This window comes from Octodon degus, unplaced genomic scaffold, assembly GCF_000260255.1.
Source record: "Octodon degus isolate 3935 unplaced genomic scaffold, OctDeg1.0 scaffold00045, whole genome shotgun sequence".
In the NCBI taxonomy this organism is placed as follows: Eukaryota; Metazoa; Chordata; class Mammalia; order Rodentia; family Octodontidae; genus Octodon; species Octodon degus.
The window spans coordinates 4,052,313-4,073,779 of record NW_004524621.1 but is presented as its reverse complement, the minus strand read 5'-3'; the positions used below and the strand labels follow the sequence as shown (position 1 = coordinate 4,073,779).

Here is a 21,467-nt window from a genome sequence, read left to right as displayed (position 1 = left end):
GATTCCGAAGGCTGAGGCAGGAGGATTGTCATCAGCTCAAGGTTAGTCTGGTATATAGTGAGTTTATAGCAACCTGAACTAGAGAGGAAGACTGTGTCTGTTTCTCTGGTCTCTCTCTCTCTCTGTCACACACACACACACACACACACACACACACACACACACAGGAGGGAAGCAAAGCCAAGTGACAGTCATAGGAAAAGTTCCTAGGCCTTGATTCCTGCCTGGCATAAGCCCTGTAAGACAGCGGGGCCAGGCACTGTGGCTGAGGCAGCCACACAAAACTGAACACAGGCGTGCACATGGAAATGACAGTTTTATGACTCTGGCTTTCAGGAAATTAGATTATTCAGGAAAAAACAAAACAAATCAAAACCAAGAATCAGCAGTCTTCCAAAAAGCTGTTAATTACTTTGCTTTATTGACATGAAATCAACCGCTCTGGTGTCCAGTCCAGAACAACTGGATCCTACAATATGCAAAGCACATGAGGCATATTAAAACATAGCCAGTTCTGTGATTCGGGTACTTCCTGTCACAAAAAAGTAGCATCTTGCCCTCAGTCCACATTAACATACACAGTACATTAATACCCCCTCAGTGTCGAGTCCTGCACCATCCTGTCGCATGCACAGGACACCCACGCTCCTGCCCAGAACAAAGAGGTGGAGCTGCCGACTTCCCCACCCCTGTGCTACACCCCAAACCCATCAGAGCTGCCAGCCAGACCTCGCTGGAAGCTGGGGAAGATGCCCGTCCGACTGGGTAACACTGTTTTTAGTTCAAAACTGAAGGTAAAAAGTAAAAAATTTAAAGTGACTTTTAGACAGGGGACTCTGAAGTTCAATGTTTGGGCAAAGAGGAATAAACAGGGCCAGAGCACAGCGCCCAGGAGAGGGTGACGTGGGGAGGACTGCACTTTTCAAACTGCCTGTCACTCTGCAGTAACCTCACCAAGACTTAACTGGTGACACTGGGAGTGCCTTCCACTGGCGTCTGCTGCTCGTGCACAGGGGTATCCCACACTGCTCCCCACCCAGGGCTGGCTGCCCACTGCCCGAGTAGACAGACAGGGTCCCTACTGCACCTCAGCCCGCACGATGCTCTGCACTATTGTATCGGCTTGCTTTGGGACAAAGGGGACATCTTTCCCCAGGCTTTGTCACCAAGGAACCCCCATCAGCAGCCATTTGGGAGCCTAAAGAAATGATCCGACGCATCGCCCCTCCTGACGCCAGGCACTGAGGGTTAATGTGGTGGGTACTGTACCCGCTGGGAGCACCCAGACACTGGCCTCCACGGAGGACAGCAGAGTGGACTGGCTCAGCCTTTCTGCGTCCACATGCCGAGCACCATGCTGCACGAGAAGCCCATGCAGGCCTGGCGCACGGGCGGCAGGCTAGGTCTTGCTGCGCTGCAGGAGCGCAGCCGAAGGACCCTGGCCACTCTGGAACTTGAGACTCTGCAGGTTAATGTGAGCCCCGTGCCTGAGCAGTGTCTCCACGGTGCGCGCGTGCCGGCCCTGGGCAGCCAGGTGAAGCGCGCTCAGTCCCTGAGCATCGGGCAGGTCGATGAGGTCAGCGGTGACTAGCTCCTGCACCACCTCCGAATGCCCATGGGCGGCAGCCAGGTGCAGCGCCGTCTGGTGCAGCGGCCCACGGGCCAGCACGTCAGCCTTCTCCTCTACCAGCAGCCTGACAGTGGCCAGGTGTCCATTGCGGGCTGCCAGGTGCAGGGCAGTACAGCCTTCAGTGGTCACCGCCTCCTTGCCCGCACCCCGGTGCAGGAGCAGCCTGGCGGTGCTGGTGTGCCCGGTCTCTGCAGCCACGTGCAAGGGTGTCTGTGCCAGCAGGCTCTGGACATTTACATCGGAACACAGGTCAATGAGCACGCGGGCCACACGGTAGTGTCCCCGCTGCGCGGCGAGATGCAGTGGTGTCCTGCCGTCCAGCGTCTGTGCGTTGACACTCACACCCGGCTGCCTTGCCAGCAGCTTGACGATGGCCAGGTGGCCCTGCCAGGCGGCGTAGTGCAGCGGCACCCAGGCGTCCTTCCCCTGAAGGCCCACATCAACGCCACGTCGCAACAGGATGCGCACAATGTTCTCCTGGCCGTGCTGGCAGGCCACGTGCATGGGCGTGCGGCCCTCGAAGTCCACCTCATGCACAGACGCGTTCCTCTCCAACAGCAGTCGTGTGCTGGACTCATCTCCATTCTGCGCTGCAAAGTGAAGGGCTGTCCACTGGTCCTCATCCTTGGCATTAACGCTGCTTTTCCGGGCTAGCAGCAGCTCGACCACAGCCCGTGCCCTGCGCTCCACAGCCACGTGCAGTGGGGTGGAGCCCTTCCGGTTGGTCAGGTTTGGGTTGGCATTATTGAGCAGCAGCCACTTGACGCACTCCTCCTGCCCAGCCTCCACGGCCAGGTGCAGCAGGCTGCCGCTGCCATCCAGGACCAGGTCCACGTCCTGCGGCTGCAGGATCTTCATCAGCTTGCTCGTGTCCCCCGACATGATGGCATCCATAAGCTTCTTCTTCTGGATGTCTGTGGTACCCAGATCTGCAGGGAGTGGGGAAAGACAAGGTCAGACAAGGTCACTCTGGGGGAGACTGGCTCCCCAGGCCCCACTGTCACAAGTGTGGGGTGGCCCATGCCTTGTGGGACCCTGGGCAGGGACACTCAGGACAGGCCAGCCTCCAGGCCACCGCTCACCCCCAAAGCGCTTGGCCCAGACGATGGATGTCTGAAGTGCTCTTCTGTTAATCTGCAGCCAGTCCCTGGGGTTGGTGCTGCATGAGATATAAAATGCTGAGCCCTCATGTGCAAAAGTGGTGTGACTGCTACTAAAGTCCCTTTGTTTATAAAGAAAGAGGGTACAAAGCCCACTCAGCAGTGCACACAGTGCTGAGCTACCCAGCTCCTCCTTCCTTTTTTTTTTTTTTTTTTTTTGTGGAACTGGGGATTGAACTCAGGCCCTTGAGCTTGCCAGACCAGCGCTTATTCTACTGAGCTATCTCCCCAGCCCCACTCATGCAGTATTTGCTAGCACGAGCTCCAAAAGTCGGGAACACAGGAACATTGCCACACTGCCTGGCATCCTAATGGACACGGTGTGTGAAGGACACAGCCCCTGCTCAGTGACACACTGCCCCAGCGGCCAGCAAGTAAGGGATGCTATCTCAGGAGCAAGACAAGACACCTGAGAGAAGGTTCTAGAACCCTCTGCTCCATGTAACTTCCAGCTATCTCCAACAGAGCCTGACTGTCCTTCTCATGGCAAACTCTAGAAGACTGCTCTGCTGACCTGTCTGCGGGCCTTTTCTCATCCAATGATGCCCTCCCTTTAACCCCAATATCTGATAGTCTGTGAGCTTTCAGGACACTGAAGCCGGTGAACTCCAACCCCTCACAAACATACACTCCCCCCAGGATCACAATCTTGCCAGGCACCTGTCCTCCATGTGCTGTAGCTAGGTGGAGATGCCATGCACAGCCTCAACTCAGGATGGGCCAGGGCAAGGGCCAGCCCCAGGCTGTAGAGTGGAGCAGAACAGCACTGATTCCCATATCCTGAGCTACAGGGAAAGCTACCTGCTAAGAACACCTGCCAAAATGAAGACAGAGACAAGACTAGCTGGGATCGGCTCAAAGAGCCCCAAGGCTCACAAATTCTCAGGTGTCAGCACCTTGTAGACAACCCACACTATAGGACACACATGGTAAAGGAAAGGGGAGGGGAGGCCAGATGGGTTCTATGATGCCTGTGACAGTGTGCAGCCAGCTGGCCTGGCTTCTAACCTATAGACCTGAGGCTGGTGAAGGGCCTGGCACAGGTAAGACATACCTGGTGCAGGCAGCTCATGAGGTCTGTTCGGCTCCCGCTGAGCAACATGAGACAGAGCCAGCAACTCCTGTATCTCTGGATTTCAGCATTGCTAACCACATTCTCCATACTCAGAACTACCCAGGTAAAGAGAAAATAGGAATCACAGGGCAAGTTGCTCAGACTCCAACACATGCTACCAGCTGAGTCACTCACCACTCGTGGATGGCTCCCGCTCAAAGGACAGTGACAGTGACCCTCGGGAAGAGAAGGCGGAGTCCACCGATGACACGCCTGACAATCTCTTGCCACTGCTGGACGACTGGAGTTTGCACTCAGAGGAGCTGCGGCTGAGCTCCTCCGGGCCCTCAAGGGTCTGGGAGATCCCGGAGTCAAGCTGAGACAGGAGCTCTGAGAGGCTGCAGTCGTTATCAAAGGGTGGAGCAGAGGCACGCTTGAGCCGTGTAGCCCCAGGTACAGCCTGTGGGACAGACAGGAGGCGGGATGAGGCTTGGGCTCTGCCTGCCCAATGCCTGGCACAGGAAGAAAGGGATGAGGACATTGAAGGTGTCCAGGAAAGTACACAAGGACCAGGGAGATCCAGCACCTCAGACACAGAGGGCCCAGACCCAGCACTGCAGGACACAATGGCCTGTCCACAGCGCACCATGTGGATACCACCTGCTCAGGGATGGCGCTTTCTAACAAAAGACAGAGGAAGAAGAAGCTGTAGTAGCTGAGGCAGGGGCTGGACCCTGACTACGGAGGATAGCTGAGAAGCCACAAGCAGATAGCATGGCTGGGTACCCATCCCACTAACGATAGTCCACAGAACCCTCTCCCGAGCCCCATGGCTCTGCTCCGGGTCTGCAGCAGGGGTGGAGCCTGTCCACAGAACACTAGGGGAGACTTCCTAGCCAAGCATGGCTGGACAGTCCTACTGTGACACATGCTGCTTCCCTCAGCTCCACCCCTCCCCTTGGGAACTGGGCCTGACTGGGTTGCCAGGTACGCTGAGTGACATCCCTTGGCTGAGCCTTCCTTTGCTAGATCAGGAGAGGCTCTTACATGTCCCTTCCACTTAGGGCACCACAGAAACCCAGACGGGTCTCCCTGGAAGGCACTGCCCCAGCTCCAGAGCCCACTTCCAAATCCACCTCCACAGTAGTCACACAACCAATCATGCAAATGCAAATAAAAAGTTCCAGCATCCTCAGCCAGGGACACAGGGGAGCCCAGGCTGCCCACCTCCTTCAGAGGCCTGGGGCTCTGGATGTGTCTGGCAGCACCCACCTGTGTCACGCACAACCCCAAGGCAGAAGATGGTGCATGTGGTGGGGGTCCTAGAGGCACTGTGGGACACATTCCTCAGTGGCACTGGGCACAGAGCAGGCTGAGTGGAGGAGAGCTGGGCCATCTGCCTGGGGTCCACAGGAAGGAGCCTGCCTGGAGACCCCCAGGGCCAAAGCCATGTCCCTTACCTCGCTCTTGGGCTCTGGCGAGCCCTCTCTGCCCAGGTCTTGGGGCACCTCCTTGACTTCCTCCTCTGGCTTCTCACACAGGTCCTCAGTTTCAGAGGTGATTTCTGTAGGGAGAATATATAAGGTGCATATCTCTGGGTAAGGGCTCCTCTGCAATTCTACGGGGACAGAGCGTATAAGCAGCAGATGGCAAGCTGGGTACCACAGGCTCTGCAACTTCCCTGCCAGCCCTGGGACCACTGTGATTCACTGGCCCTCTCCCTGCCTGACCACCTTCTGCAGTGTCTCCACACTCAAGGCAGGTCCCCCATGGAGAGGTGAGCCTCACTTTGTCTGTTGCTGCATTTTAAATAGGAAAACACGATTACCATGCTCAAATCCATCCAAGACACTTCTGGTCTGAAGATCAAAGCCACAGGAGGGAGAAGCCCCAAGCCAGAGGCAATGGGTCTCCTAAGAGAACTCCTGTGGTTCCATGGGCTGCAGCTCTAGCCCTGGCTGGGAGCAGATGGTAGCACATGGAGTTGGCCATTGGGGTGTTCAGTCCCTCCCAAGTACTGGAGGCCACAGGTACAGAGTTCAATCTGTGTGACCCAGGGTCCAGCAGGGCTCACCTTGGAAGCTGGGCCGCTCCCTCGGGTCCTCATGCCAGCACCGTTGCATGAGGCGCAAGAGATTGGCGCAGGCGCGCGGCCGGGGCCTACAGACGGGCGGCAGCTCAGGGCGGTGCCCCTTCACAACCTTCACCATGATGTGCAGAATGTTCTTTTCATCTGTAGGCAGAGGCACTGTTAAGGTGTAATCTCCAGAGGAGAAGGGTAGGGGTCATGGGGGACCAGATTCTTCCCTGTGTGAGCCCGGGCTCTCTTTAGCAAGGGTCCCCAAGGGCATAGCTCGCTGTAGACTGGTGACTCCCAGTGGGCTGGGTTCATCACTCCACTCCACCCACCAGGTTGGACCACTCACCCCTTGCTCACAGACCCACTCACTCAGCTCCAAACACTCCCTAGGCCTCGTGATGCTTGGAGGGTCTCTTCCTGCCTGGCACTTGCACCCTTTGTTGCTGCCCAAGTCTCTGCCTCAACCAGCAAAGGGCTCCCAGACCGAGGACCACGCACTCTTTTGTTTTCTTTCATTTTATTTTATATTTTTGCCCTGGAGATTGAAACAAGGCCTCATACGTGCTAGGCCAGGTCTACATTTTTCAATGTCTTTGCCATACCACTCAAATGTGAGTGTGCAGAAAAACAGACAGAGGAACAGACAGACTGCCCCTCTCTGTGATGCACTTTGAAGCTACTTAGCTTTCACAATAAACCCAAGTCAAGTTATAGGCTCTCAGGGCAGAAATCAGGGCTATGGGTGCCCAGCAGGGGCCAGGCTCATCAGGTCAACCACGTGAATGCACTGGCTGCCTGCAGGGAGACACAGTCACCGCAAAAGTTTTGTCTTGCCCAGGTTTTTAATTTTTAAAAAAGAAAAAGAAAGAAGAACAAGGTAAAAGAGGCAAATCCACAGATGGAGCAGGTTTGTGGTTGGAGGTGAGAATGGGAAGTAGCCACTCACAGGTCTGTGCTTCCAGCTGGAAATGGGCTGGATCCAGAACAGTAGTGAGTGTGCAAGTGAATGCCACAAAATTACACACGTCATTGTTTTTCTTTTTTGGGTTTTCAAAAATTGTTTCTTTTTCTTTTATATTTTTGTAAGGAATTCCATAGCAAAATGAAGTTTGTATTTTACCACTAAAAAAACAGACACAGACTCCTCAGGGCCATCTTTCCTTTCCTGTGTGGAAGCTGTTCAACCACCTGGCAGCCTGTGGGTACACGGTGAGGCGGCCTGGGCCTTCCGCTTACATGGGCAGGGCAACGCAGAACACAGCAGACCCCGTCCTGAGGACAGTGGCCACTAGGAGCGTGGACTATGGCCCAGCCCACACCCTCACTCACCTGCAAAGGGCTTCTTCTGTGTCAGCACACCCCAGATGACGATGGCAAAGCTGCAAGAGAAACCAGCATCTGAGTGCTGAGCCGGAGCCGAGACCCACGTTCCCCCTGTGCTTCTGAGGGGAACACGCACTACAGCAGGCCACCAGAGCAGCCACCAGTCCTGACGTCCGGCCTGGCGCATGGCAGTGGGACTGTGTGCTCACTACACTGTGCTGACTGTATGGTAGGCTGGCACTGGGGACCTCCTGGCCTTCCACTGACCTCCACTCCCCTCCAGTGGGGCCTGAGCTATATGCCCTGTGGGGACTGGAGGGCCATTAAGGAAAGGAGCAGCCCAGCTGCACCCCAAAGCCTCTCCTGCCTGAGGGTGGGGGATAGAATACAGCACAAAGCACATACTTAGAGCAAGTGAGGACGATACGTGCAGAAGAGAATGCTACCTGGTAACATTTTTTTTACAGAGTCTGAAAGCTGCTCCCTGCACCTCGAGCACTGGCTCGAGCCTGGCTGTTCACGGAACCAGAGAGCATTCACAATGAAAACTACGCAGGTTCAGAAGTTAGAACTGGGGCCGGGGAGATGGCTCAGTAGGATAAGCGCTTGACTGGCAAACGCAAGAATCTGAGTTCAATCCCCGGTTCCGCAAAAAAAAAAAAAAAAAAAAGAAGAAGTTAGAACTCAACTCTAAGGTAGCATCTCACTCTTCCCACTGCTACAAGCCTGGACGCGTCCCTGAGGGCGGTCCCCAGAATAGTCAGCACTCAAAGGCTAGCTCAGCACACGACAATGGCTACCGTCAAACCAGTCAGCCAGGGCGGGGGACAGGGATGACAGGAAGGTCGAGATGGGTGCTTGGGGCCAGGTCAGCCCTGCGTGGGCCCCAGTGCATGGCGGCAGGCAGGGGCAGCCTGCACACTCCCTGCTCCGCTCACTCGGCTCCTCCTCCAGGAGGCCGCTGTGATTCAGGCCTTCGCCAGCTAGAGAGGGAAGGGACCCAAAGCCTCAGGCACTGTTCTCTAGGCTCTCAGGTCCTGCTGATTTCCTGGCGTGTGGAAACTGCTTGCGTCACAACCCACACACTCATGGATCCGTGGGTTCTTCCAGCAGACGAGCAATAAAGCCCACATTACAGGAAAACAACGAAGCGTGCAGGGCACAGGGGTTGTCAGCTGCTGACATGACCAGCCCCGCCCACCTAGGTAGAGAGGACATCCTCCCTGGCCCATGGGCCACAGGAAACAGGCTCCCAGGGGCACCTCAGTGAACCCCAACCCAGCCTGGTATGGCTCCTTTCCCTTATCACCCACCTGTACACGTCATGCTTGGTGTCAAAGAGTCGGCTCTTCTCCCGGATGCGTTCCGGAGGGAGGTAGGCAATGGTGCCAAACAGACCATCCATGCTGAGGTCATGGGAGTGAGACAGCCCGGTACACTTGGCCAGCCCAAAATCCGAAATCTGCAAAAAGTACCCAGGAGGCACCTTAGTCTGGGATGGGAGGACACCCCTGAGAGCTCTGGACTCCACATATGGGGAAAGGAACTGCTTTAATCAAGAGTTTACCGGGAGAGGAACACAGGCAGCCCCACAACACCAGTTCTGTATAGCCACCCCAGTGCAGAGGGCAGGAAAGCAGGCTTTGGCTCCGGCCAAGGGAGACAGTGCCGGCCTGGGCAGCTGGTTATGCAAGCCCCCAGCTGGGGTGGCAAGTGGCGGCAAGCCCTTTAAAGGACAGCAAACCTTCAGAAGCCTCAGCAAACAAAACACACACCTTGCTGCCCCAGGCATGCTGTGCTCTGCCTGACAATTTGTGGCCAGCAGACATTTGCTGGCTTCTTTGCCAAACATATGACAACCTCCTGCCAGCAGTGCCCGGCTCTGGGGCCGGCAGCTGCCTCCCACATACAGAGGAGCTGGGCGCCTTGTGGCAAAGGTGTCTTTGCACCTGTGGTCAGGGACCCTCTGGGGCCTCTCTGGGAAGTGTCATGCCCTGCTGAAGTACCCACCTCCTGAGGAACCCAGGTGTCCTGAGGTGTGGATGCAGCCCCAGCCTGTGGGTGCTAATGGCTCCCAGCACTTTTCCCTGCTCCAGGGTTAGCGGTGGGAGAGCCCTGCATTCACTTCTGGGTCCTCGCCCCTGGCTCAGGGACTCTAAGCTCAGGCACAGCAGGTGCAGGAAGGCTCTTGTGGGGACAGGCCTGGCTCTGGTCTTCTCCATGCCCAGTTGGGGCAGAGCAGGCTCTAGGGCTCAGCAAGCCCAGGTACCAGTTCTGAGTGCCCTGATTCTCCTGGTTCCACTGAGGCCTTGGGAGAGAAACTGCCTGGTTCCCAGGGTGAGGCCACTGCTGTCCTGCAGTCCACAGCAAAAACAGCAGTGACTATAACCCTCATTTTAGGTTCAGGGCCACAGGAAACTGCAGCTGATAACTGTCAGCCACCTGAAATGCTTTAAATCCACAAAGGCAGGCTTGGATTTGGGATCTTGGTGCCTGGGGCTTCCCCTGCAATGTGTCATTTCTCCCCCTGGCACAGCCAACACAGGGCTGTCACAACCTTCTAGAGCTCAGCACCTTGGGATAATGGCATGTGCCCCTGGCTCGCAGCAGGATGAGTGGGGCAGACTGCACAAATGAATGAAGACTGCTCGTTCACGTTAACTCAAATTACCTTAAGTCCACTTCAGTTGGGGACTGGGGATTGAATCCAGGCTATGTCCCCAGCACTTTTTAATTATTTAGTTAGTGGTGCTGGAGACTAAAGCCACAGCCTCGGTGCGGGCTAGGCAAGGGCTCTATGACTGTGCTCCATCCCTAGGAGCCCTTTTTAAGTTTTGAGAAAGGTCTCCCTAAGCTGCTACACTGCCGAGGCTGAGTTTAAACTTGTGATCCTCCTGTCTCAGCCTCTCAGAGTTCAGGGATTCTAAGTGCGTGCTAGATTTAAAGCCACATTGTAACGAGGCTACTTAGTGCCTCTGACACACTGATGAAGTAGTAACCTGACGTCAGGGACTTTTATAACACTGGGCAGAGAGGCCGGCTGGATGAAATTTCAGCTCTAAGCATACCCTATGCAAAGAGGCTGCACATTCCTGGGGCCTGAGAACAGGAATGGGCAGTGTGTGTGGGGGGGGGAATCCTGCCTCAACTGCTCCAAGTAAGTGCTCTCCAAAAGCTGTCCCAAGGGACAGGGCTGTCACTTAGTCCTCTGCACACCAGGCAGCCATGCCAAGCACCAGAGAAAGGCATACAGGAGTGCCCTTCTGTTTGTTTTCAGGCTCCTCAGTGGTGACCAAGAAGGGAGTCAGGCTGACTCAGCCTTTCTTAGGGTTGCTCATGGTGGCTCAGATCAGAGGCTGGGCTTTGTCCCCATGAGGCAGGCGTCACTTCCTGCCTGGGGAGGCCCTTCTCGGCCACTCAGGCCAGCACTACCACCAGGACAGCCCTTCACAACCAGACAAGGCCGTGGAGTGGCCAGCAGGCCCACATGTCCTCACCAAGCCAGCATTAAATGCCCACTGTTTACCAGGGCAGGGGACATGCCAGGCGGAGAAGCAACCTGCATCCTGGAAAAGACAAGCCCCAGTGCATGGCCCCCTCTTCTCGGCACTGGAGACGGGCACAGGGCTGAGCAGCCACCTTGCTAAAACCAGACATAGCCACTCAGGCAACAGCCACTGCTGCCTCCAATTTCAGAGGCAGGGACAATACAACATGCAGGCAACAGCTGTCCATGCAGCTTCCTGCACATCCCCAGGCCAGCTTAGAGAGGCAGGGATGCTACTCCCATCCGCACCCAGGCTTAACCAGTGTCACCATCCATGCCAGGACAACAGGGCAGCTTAGTGGGTGACACTTGGCAGTGCAGGGACTGCATCTTATAGCAAAAAGCTTGTCACATACTGGGCACACAGGATAGGCATTGTTGGGGAGAACCAACCCACGTCCTGTGACCCTACGGGCCCAGGCACCAAGCAGACTCAGCAAGTCTCATCTGTGTTTCCAGTAACCCCAAATCCTGCTTGACACCTGGGGCAGCAGGTCTATCTTCTAACCAGAACCTCACAAGACATGCAATGCTCAAAACTGTGGTCCAGAGTGAGAACCAGGTTCCCCACCTGGCTGCATCCAGGTGCAGGATTTACATGCCATGCCCCACCTGGCCCACTGGGCTCAGAAGTGACCGTTCACATATGCCCCAGGAGCCCATGGGCCCTACCTTGACATGATAGTGTGCGTCCAGCAGGATGTTGGCAGGCTTCAGGTCTAGGTGCAGCAGCGGTGGGGACATGCAGTGCAGGAAGTTCATGCCCACAGCCGTCTCATGCACGATGCGGAAGCGCAGGTCCCACGGCAGTGGCTCCGAGGCCAGCAGCCTCTCCAGGGATCCTGTCTCCATGTACTCCATGACCAGGCCCACAGGCTCCCGGCAGATCCCATACACGGGCAAGATGTAGCGGAACTTAGCCATCTCCATCTTCTTGGCTTCCTCTAGGAGCTCCAGGCGCTCCCTGAAAAAGTACAAAGATGTGAGGGGCATGCAATGGCCAAACACACACACACAGAGCTCACATGTGTACCCCTGATGTCCCAAAGCTAAAGGTGGGCCCTTCCAGGATCTATGGTCCTGAGCTACCCAAACCCCAGAAGCAGGGAGACTAACTGCATGCCAGCAGCCCAGCTGGAAGGCATGAGAGTGGAGGCGCACACCTGCACACGGACAGGGAAGGACGAGTTTCAAAGCTGCAATTGGCTGTCCATCATGGACCCACATGACTTTTCTCTATGTGAGCCTACAGCTTCCACTGCCTAGTTATCCTGGCCCAGCTCCCACTCAAAATAAAGGAAGAGCTTTGATCGAGAGAAGGTTGCAGCCAGTTGTGTTTCCTACAGTAACATACACACGACATAGTATGTGTCGCTTCAGCCATCACATGTGTGTAGGGCAATGGTTTCACACACTACACTCCCCACAGCAAACCATCATATCTCATCCAGACAGAACCTCCTCATCTCTGCCAGCATGATCTGCACTCAGTAAACAACCAGGCCTCCTTCCTCTCCTGTCCCTGGTCACCATCCTTCTATTGTCTGCAAATCTGCCTAAATTTAGCATCTCATTCCTAAGTGGGATCACAGCGTGTGTTCCTCTGTGCCTGGCTTGTTTCACTAAGCATGTCTCCAATGCCTGCCAGGTCAGAGCACGCACACAGGCCTTGTTCATTTGTGTGGCTGAATAATTCCCCGCTGCGGGAATGGAGCACTATGTATTACTTCTCCACGCCTCTGCTGGTGGGCCATGAACTATTCCTGCTTTTATAAATACTGCTATACTTCTGCATAAACTGGGGTACAGACATCTGCTCACAACCTGCTTTCAATTCTCCTGGACAGACCAGTGCCTATGGTACTAAGTTCTGTGTTTACTGAAGGAGCACCCAAGCCACTGACCACAGCCACCACCTGTTCTGTAAATGAACTTTTAAGGGACATCTCCCCCTTTACACACAGGGTGCAGAGAGGCGTTGAGAGACCCACAGAGGCAATGTGGGGACTGGAAGTCCTCCAGGCAGGACTTTTCACTTTCCTGGCCAGTCCATATTGAGAGAAGAATCACAGAGAGCCAGCCTATGTCAGTGTCAGGGTCAAAGTCTCAGTGTGCACTCAGGAAAAGGCCAAATCCTGTGAGGATCTAGGTCAATAACTCTCTGAAACAGACATACAGAAGACAGTCTGGAAGCTGGCAGGACACACAGAAAACACACAGGAAGTTGGCAGGAACGTGGCTTCCCAGGCCTGGCTCCTTAACAACATATTCTGGGCTGGGAAATCTGCTTTCTAGTAACAACATGCTTCTTAATGGGAACACCCAGGGCCACCCCCTACCCCCAGAAACCCCAATCTGCTCCATCTGGGAACTGTGTAGCTTGGGTGTCCGCACAATCTAGCCCTGCCAGGGTCCCCATGGCTCCCAGTGCAGGGGCTCCTCTGCTGCTGGAAGCCACCATGCACCCTCTGGCCTGCCAGAGAATTTGATCCTGTGCCAACCAGCCCCGGGTTCTTGTGGGTCAGACCTCAGCTCTAACACTGAACCAGACTCCCAGCTCCCCGACAGGAAGACTTCCCAGTGCAGGGAGGAGACCTCCAGATTCTACAGCCTACAAAACTCCCATCAATCCAATGGGGGGGGGGGGGCTGGCCTTAGCAACAAGGAAAACAAGCCTCAGGGGGGAATCAGTGTATCCCACCACCCCAAGGTGCTTTCTCTTTGGCTTGTTTTCTTAGCACTCTGCCTAAAGGATCAATAGATGGAAGGCAAGATATGCACAAGAGCTGTGCCAGCCTGGGGTCCCTGCACTGCGCCCTCCCTCCAGCAAGACACCCCAGTAGCCTGAAGCCCACCCAGGATAGCCAGTCCCTTCCAGCAGCCACAGGACCCAGGACAAAAAGGAGAATATGAGCATTACAAGTTGTCCTTCCCCAGCCCAGTGACCAACAGCACATGCTGGGTCAGACACCCAGCCCTGTTCCTTTTTTTTTCCTGGTGGAACCGGTGATTGAACTCAGGCCCTTGCGCTTGCCAGGGAAGCGGTTATTCCACTGAGCCATCTCCCCAGCCCACCAGCCCTGTTCCTGACTCAGCTTCTGAAAGGAGAGAGGAGGCCCGATGCCACAGGCTGGGGTGGAGGAGGAAGCTGCAGCTCAGGGAGAGCTCCTTTCCTGCAGATACTCGCTGAGGACCCTGCTGTCACCTGAAGGAGTTCCCAGAACAAGGCCACCAACTTCCAGGCAGCTGCTGCCACAGCCTGTGCCCACCTGATGCCAGCTTTGCTTTTTTGTTCCAAATGCAAGTTAGGACCTGTCATTTTCTTAGTGCTTTAAGCAGCAGCACATGGGGCTGGGGAGATGGCTCAGTAGAATAAGCGCTTCCCTAGCAAGCGCAAGGGCCTGAGTTCAAGCCCTGATTCTGAAAAAAAAAAAAAAAAGAAGAAGAAGAAGCAGCACGTGCATTCAGCCCCCTGAACAGGTGAAGCTGAGAGAAGGTAGGGCAAAGGGGGACAGGGAAGAGGTAAATGGGAACACCTCATTTGTTTTTTTAAAAATGTACTGAGCACCAACTACCTACCAAGTACTATACTCAGTCTGAGGTTCACAGGGGTAGGCAAAGCAGCTATGGTGACACTCCCCCTCATGGAGTTTGTACCCAGCCAGGAGGGGCAGGTTTGAATCAAGGACAAGCTCTCTGATGCCTGGCTAAAGCTGTGACAAAGTGAACAAGAGACAGCCCACCCTGCCTTATGTTATTGTTAACTGTTTTTCCAGACAACGTCTTGCTATGCAGTTCAGGGTGGCTTGGACTCACAATGTAGTGTGTGTGTGTGTGTGTGTGTGTGTGTGTGTGTGTACACATGCATGTGTGTGACACTACTGGCTCTGGGGGGGAACCAGGAGTGCTCCTGTGCCTGCCTGCATGCATTCTGCAGGGGATCTGCGAGGAAGTGACAACTCCAAGTGTCGAAGTGCCATCTGAGGCCAGGGCTTGGGGGCACTCGCTCCCTGAAGCACAAGGAGCCCATCTACACACAGGAGGCAGCTGCACCTGGCAAAGGTGTGGGGGACAACAACAGCAGTGCCAGCACCCTCCTAGTCCAGTACCCTGGCCCCATGACCCTGGGCGTGGCACCCTGAACCCCGAAGTTGTACTTTAGGAGTTTCCAGCTGGGTACTAGGTGGCCTTCTGAATATGGCCTCATGGGCCCTACCTGAGGGCTAACAAATGTGTCTTTTGAGAAGAAAGTCAATTCCACTAAGACTGGCTAGCTTATTAAAGATCTGAGCCACTCTGCCAAAAAAAAAAGAAAAGAAGAAATAAAAGTTGTTTTCTTCCACCTACCCCAAGGGCCCAGAAGCCATCAGCCAGGTTGGCAGTGGATCACTGATCATGCCCCAGGCCAAGCCATCCCTCCCGCCCAGGACCTCCTCCCTCTTCCCTCCCGGAGTGGCCCAGGAAGAACAGGGCCCCATTTAAAGGGCTGCCACACCATGGAAAGCAGATCCCATGGCATCTCCCAAGGGAACCACACAGACTGCACCAGGGCCTGGCAGGGCCTCCTTTCTTGGGCCACTGACTCCAAGCATTCCACAGAAGAAATCAGCTACCCCAGGTGGGAAGCAGGGACAAAACCACCTTCTCTCACATGAGAAATCCAAAGTATACACATGCTGGGAATCAGAGAGAGACAGGAAGAGGGGAGGGAGAAGAGGTGGAAATAGAAAAAAATGAAGATGTACGGCCCCAAAGTACCAACTCCACACAAGGCACATAATCACTATGTACTGCAAACATGGAAGAATAAAAGAAAAGCTCTTTTGAAATCACCTTCTTTGCGACTGGATAAGCCCCAGGGCAGGCAGGCCTCTGGCCTCCACCGTCAGGCAGCCTCACACACAGAAGCTCAGCCTGTGCAGGCAGAAGGTCTGAGCACTTTACAACCTATGACTTCTGATCCAAACTCCTGTGGACCTAGGCTCCACTTACACCCGAGGGAGCAACCCACCATGGGAAGCTGGAACTGGCTGTATTTGTACATCAATAAGCCTGAATGGGGCCTACCTGAGCGCCAGGTCCCAGGAAGGGGCTTTTCCCTTCAGAGAGACACATTGTTTCTCACTGGTACAATTGTTTAAATATACCACTTCCGGCCACCTGGCCAGCAGCCTTTCCAGCTCAGGCTGTGGACCAAACAAAAGGAACTGTAGCTTTGGGGGGTTTACATTTTATTTTTTTAATTATTTACTTTTTTGTGGGAATGACCCAAGGCCTTTACACTGAGCTATAGTCCAGCCTTTTTAAAAAACAATTTTGAGTCAAGGTTGTGCTTAATCACTTTGTCATGGCCTGAGCTGGGCTCAAATTTCCAAAGCTGCTGCCTCAGCCTCCCAGAGTGATAGGATTACAGGCGGGGTGTGTGCCACCATACACAGCTTGTGCCTGTAGAAAGGTTACTAGTATTTCGGAATTCGGAGAGACTGTCAAAGCCTGTCCCTGTGCCTCAGTGCTGGGGTAGGAGCCAGGGCACAAAGGGGCCTCTGGGAGCCAGCTTTAGGGTACCTGCCACCGTTATCAGATGGTGTTTCTCAGTCTGTGGTCCCTGGCACTTCTGACCACTGCACCCTGAGATAAGTATAATTAAAGCAACCTCTTCCTCCATTTCCTCTTCCCTGCTGGGGACAGGGTGGCTGATTCCCTCCCTGATTCGCTTTCCAGGAACAGAAGGAAAGAGCACCCCAGCCTCCAGCCTACTTCAGGGCCCAGATGGAAAATGTTTGGTCAACACAGGACTAAGGCTAGGGCTCCTCTTTCTGGTCTGTGAGTGTCACTCAGATCAACTCTACTTTCATCGTGCTGAGGACCAGCCAAGTACAGAGGTACCAGAGCAGGGGGAAATGTCAGCAACCGTGGCCTCGCACAGGCCCCATCATGCAGGAGGTAGCTCTGGAGAGAAGCCATGGGCGCTCTTCTGGCACAGGCACAAAATCCCTGATCCAAAGACCTCATGAACAGCCTAGAGGCTGAGCGCCCTCCCTCATAAAGGGGTACCAGACACAAGGCTCCACGGTGCGACGAAGGCAGAGCTGCCTCAGACACTCTGAAGGAGGGGGGCCCAGGAAGGCACTGGGGTAACAAAGGGCCCTGTGAGGGAGGCCTTGGAGCCACCTTAGGAAAATGCAGGCGAGCTGGCCTTGGGCCTCCCATCTTCCCTTCGAGGCCTAGGCAAGCCAACCCAATTACATTCCCAGGGTGCCTCGGAGGGGTTCCCACACTGCTATTTTTAAAACTGACAAGAATCAGGCTTGTCCAAGTGTCAGCACTAAAGTTACAAATCCCGGGTTTGCTCAGGCTCGCCCTGACTAGCTGGTGCCCAACTCTGAGAGCTGTGCCCGCCCCGGCCTCACCAGATGCTTTGTTATTCTGCACTTCCTCTTAGCTGGGGACAGGGAAGGGTGAGAGGCCCGGGGCCACTTTGTTTCACCTGAAGAACACCATCGCCTGCGGTCCACAGCAGGCCCTGTGGCCCCCCCAGTAAGAATCAGGGCCACATTCTCCCCACAACCAGCCGGCAGTATTCTCCCAAGGCAATAAGCCCCGTGAGTGAGGAGGGGCAACTCAGTAGACAGATGCTATCACCTGTGAACTACCCAAAGGGCCCCCAGGGTACTCTTTAGTGGACATTTCCCCTGCCCCAAGAAAGCTGGCCAGAACTTCCCTGAAGAAACGCACTCTCAAGCCTGGGGTGGACTGCAGTTAATGCCCTACAGGGAGCCAGGAGACCCCATGGAACCAGCTGGCCAGCAGCCCTGGCCAATGAAAACCTGCCTCAGCCTCACCCACACCTGTCCCTAAGGTGGCTCCCTCCCTAAGCAATCAGCTGGAACCAACTCTGGTCACCCTGGAAACAGGCCCAGACCATGTGGCTGGCAGGCAAGCAAGCCTCAGCCAGGAGGTCTGTGCCTGCAGAAGCCCCAGGAAAACCCTACTCCTTTCTCAAAAAACAAGGCTTACAAAAGTGGGGGTGGGAGCAGTGCATCAAAGGAGCACTGAAAAAAAAATGTGCAGGGCACAACTACTGCAAGGCTAACAGAAATCTCCCAAGACTGCCAAATGACCCGCCCCTCATAAGCATGCAGGGCCTCCTGCAGAGTGCAGGACAACTAACCCCAGGAGCCAGCCCCACACACACAGCAGGGCTGCCCACCTTCTGGGTCAGAAAGCAAAACACACAGCTCCAGCCTGCTGCCCCTGAGGCCAAGAACAAGAGGCTCAGGCTTCCTGCTGGGCTGCTGACCTTGACCCAGCCTGGTCCGACGAGCCCACACCTGCCTGCTTTAGGCAGGGCAGGGCAGGCTTCCAGGGAAGGGACAACACATTCAGCCAGGCTTCGCAAGATCCACAGGGACCCGCCTGAATGGAGAAACCCTCCTGCAACTGGGCCACCCAAGATACAAGAGGCCAGTGGCTGGAGGCAAAAGAGATTCCAGGGCACAGGCTGCAGACTCAGCCTGGGGCAGCACTTGTTTACTTGGCTCTTCTAATACCAGAAATCGTGTACAATTCTTCACCGATGATTGAAGCTCACGTAGACCAGAAAACTCCCTCAGACCTTTGTGCATAAAAACGCCCCTCCGGAGACCTACTTTTCAAAATCAAATTGCTGGCTGGTATTCCAAGTGGTTTGGATTTCATCAAAATAACCACAGCATCTTGCCAGCCTGAGTTCCCTGGATGTGACAGACAGACACAGAGAGGGAAGGCTTTTCCCACACAACCTCACACAAAGTCAGCTAGAGCTGCTGCTGGCAACTCCAGATTAGAGAGAACAAACTCCCTAATCTACTACAACTTCCAGAAAATGGTGGGCCAATCACTTACAGGCGCTATGATGTAGCCTCCTGGCCAACCATAAAACACACAGGTACAATGGGTCTCTCCGTGCAGAGACATACATAATGCTCACTGCATGCTAGGGCAGCAGCTCACTGCCACCACACGCAAGCATCGCTACCTCAGCCACCTAATACAGGCACTGTAGAGACTCCAGCAGCAACAGGTTAGGCACTGCAAGCCAGGCCAGAGGCAGCTAGGGCTGTGTGCAGTTTAGAAGGGACTTGGAATCTGATTTTTGGCATGTCTGAGGAAGCTACACTTCACTCCCAAGTAGATCTTAAACTACATTCATTAAAGTTTAATGAAGCAGAGCACAAATACAGCTTCCACGTAGGGGGCAAACTTCATCCAAAGATCAGTAACTTAACGTACTGAAGTGAAGCTTAGCGGTAAACTATCCAAACTCTACCATAAACCATGGAATCTGAAAACTAAAAGGTTTCTGAGAATCTTCACACCACCTCACCTCGCAAGGGAGCGCAGACCACCGTGGTGCCCACTAAACCCGGCAGTGGTGAGGGCTCTTTTCCAGAGCACCCAGCTCCTTCCCAGAGCTCCGCCCTGGTGCCCCTCTCCCGGCCCGGCCCTTTCCTCCCCGGGGCTCGGCTTCGGCCGGAGGTCCCAAAGGCGAGCGTGCGCGGGGAGGAAGCGGGGAAATCGGTCCCGGGCCGCGGGACCCAACAGGCCCCGGCCAAGCCTGCGCTTCCCACCGAATAATTAGCGTCTTAGGCCAATTTGTGCTCGGCGAAAATGACAGGGTGAGACCGACCGCGCTCCCAAAGCCCGGCGCCCGCACCGCAATCCTGCTAAGCCCTCGCGGACCGCAGCGTGCAGGAGACCTTTTGGTACACTGGGACCCCAAAGCCCTGGGGGCCCCGAAACCCTGGAGAACGGGGCAGCACGGACGGCGCAGCATAGGTCCCGGCCCCCGCGACCCCCACCACCCCCACCCTCAGGTAGCGTAGCCCGGGGAGCACAGACCCGGACCTCGCCAAGGCGTGCGCCCCGGCTGCCGGCTCCCCTCGGGGATCCCCCGCGCCCAGCGCCCCACCCGACCTGTCGTCGACGTGCAGGCTCGGCGAGCACTTGATGGCCAGCCACGTCTTCCAGTGGACGTGGCGCACCTTGTACACCTGCCCGAAGCCGCCCGAGCCGACCTTCTCCCAGCCGGCGAACTCGCCCGCGTCGAAGGTACGTAGCAGTCCCAGGGCCCAGGAGCCGCCGCCGTCGCCCTCCATCGCGCGCGCCTCGCCCCGCGGCCACCGGGTGCCCAGGTACGCGCCGCCCGGCCCGCCGACATCACTTCCGCCACCAGGCCCGCCCACCAGCCGGTCACGCCCCGTCTGTCTCGGGTGCGCGCACCAGGTGAGAGCGAAGCGCAGGTGGGCGCGCCTAGGCGCTGGGGGCGGGGCCGCTTCGTGCACTTGGAGCGCGTGGCTCGCTTTGCCCGGCGCGCTGTCACTCTACAAAGTTTTGCGAAGAAAAAACAGCAGGATTAGGAGACCGTGGCCCTTGCTGCATCCCAGATCTTTCTGCCCTGCTGTCTCGTCTCTGCGTTCCAAGCACTGCGCAGCGTCCTCTCCCGCAGAGGTGTGCTCTCTACGTCCACCCGGGCCCTTGCCTAACCTCACCGAACCCCGACCATCGCGTATTTTTCCTTCACTCTAAAGGGTTTTTTAATTTCAAAAATATGTTTACATCCAGGGATTTCCCAGTACGCCGCCTTCTGAGTCCTGCGCGCTCCCATCGCTCTCCGGAAGGAGCTTCTGTTTCATTTTCACCAGCGCTACAAATTCAAAGTCCATTTCCGAGACGGGAGTGCTTTTCCCTAAGCGACGGCGACTCGGGAGGGGGCGAACGGTTGGGGAAAAGGAAGGACATTTGTGCCATGTTTTGGGGGAAATTTTCAGTCCTGGGAAGGACAACAGGGTCGGAGAAGTCATCCAAGGATGCACACCCAACGCAGTCACGGCCGCCTAGCTCCTCTCCAGGAAGGGGATGCGGGCTGTGGGGACGTCCAAGCGACACCGATCTGAGGTCTTCCCCATGGCCCCTGCACGCCCAGGCCTCTGTGTGAAGACCTCACGTCCCAACCTAAGAGCGGGCAGCCCTGTCCTCTCCTGCACAGTCCTGACTCTACAGTCACTCTCTCCAGGAGAGGAGAGCAGATTGTCTGTTTGGAGCAAAAGTAACCAACATTTAACCAAGACTTGAGAATAAATGCACTACTGGATGTATAAAGATAACTTGGAAGTAAACACAGTCATTATTTTGGTGGGAAAAAAATGAACTGACTAGAACATGAGTCATCTGCCCTGTTTCCGGGGTTCAGCCAGAGGAGCCACCTTTCTCCCCAAAGCTCTCAGAGGCCCGGTGACTAACTGCTCCAAGCAGTCAAGTAATAAAACACTCCAATTTCGTTTATTTAATCATCTGAGTGCTTCACTCCACAAATATTTACAGAGTGTCTGCCTCAAGCTCAGCATGGGACCCCAGCTGCCACAGACCAAGGCAAAGCTGACCCTGGGACCTGCAGGGGAGTCCCCATCCCCAGCAGAGCTCCCTACACTCAACACACACACACTCTCTCTCCCTGAGAGACAGTTTGCTGATCCATAAAAGGGAAACAGAATCCCTGGAAGGAATCCCAAAGGCAGCGGGCCCTCCAGGATGCAGGACCACTGATTTTCATATGAATTCTCTGTCTCTTGACCATGAGGTCATCTCCAAGCAGAAAAGTAAAGTTTCACAGTCAGTTGTGGCAGCACACACCT

At 55.3% G+C, this 21,467-nt stretch overlaps 1 protein-coding gene across 3 annotated transcripts; it reads right to left on the bottom strand.

Moving 5' to 3' along the window:
- Window positions 1-396: 396 nt before the first annotated feature.
- Window positions 397-20,013, bottom strand: Ripk4 (receptor interacting serine/threonine kinase 4). Of its 3 annotated transcripts, none has more exons than XM_023716063.1 (8): window positions 19,818-20,013; window positions 11,467-11,758; window positions 8,561-8,709; window positions 7,254-7,303; window positions 5,919-6,077; window positions 5,305-5,408; window positions 4,040-4,304; window positions 397-2,559 (listed from the first exon to the last, which is right to left on the bottom strand). In XM_023716063.1, the coding sequence occupies exons 1-8, from the start codon at window positions 19,991-19,993 to the stop codon at window positions 1,400-1,402; spliced, it is 2,355 nt and encodes a 784-aa protein (XP_023571831.1). In that variant the 5' UTR covers window positions 19,994-20,013; the 3' UTR covers window positions 397-1,399. The 3 variants fall into 3 exon arrangements, with proteins under 3 accessions (XP_023571831.1, XP_023571832.1, XP_004631848.1); XM_023716064.1 differs by having other exon boundaries at window positions 19,851-20,013; XM_004631791.2 differs by having other exon boundaries at window positions 19,750-19,979.
- Window positions 20,014-21,467: the final 1,454 nt, after the last annotated feature.

Coding starts and splice junctions, on each gene's coding strand:
- Ripk4 (XM_004631791.2), bottom strand. CDS start 19,931: ATGGAGGGCGACGGCGGCGGCTCCTGGGCCCTGGGACTGCTACGTACC. Junction 8,710..11,466: donor ACGCACACTATCATGTCAAG/GTAGGGCCCATG, acceptor TACTTTTTGCAG/ATTTCGGATTTTGGGCTGGC. Junction 5,409..5,918: donor GGAGCGGCCCAGCTTCCAAG/GTGAGCCCTGCT, acceptor TTCTCCCTACAG/AAATCACCTCTGAAACTGAG.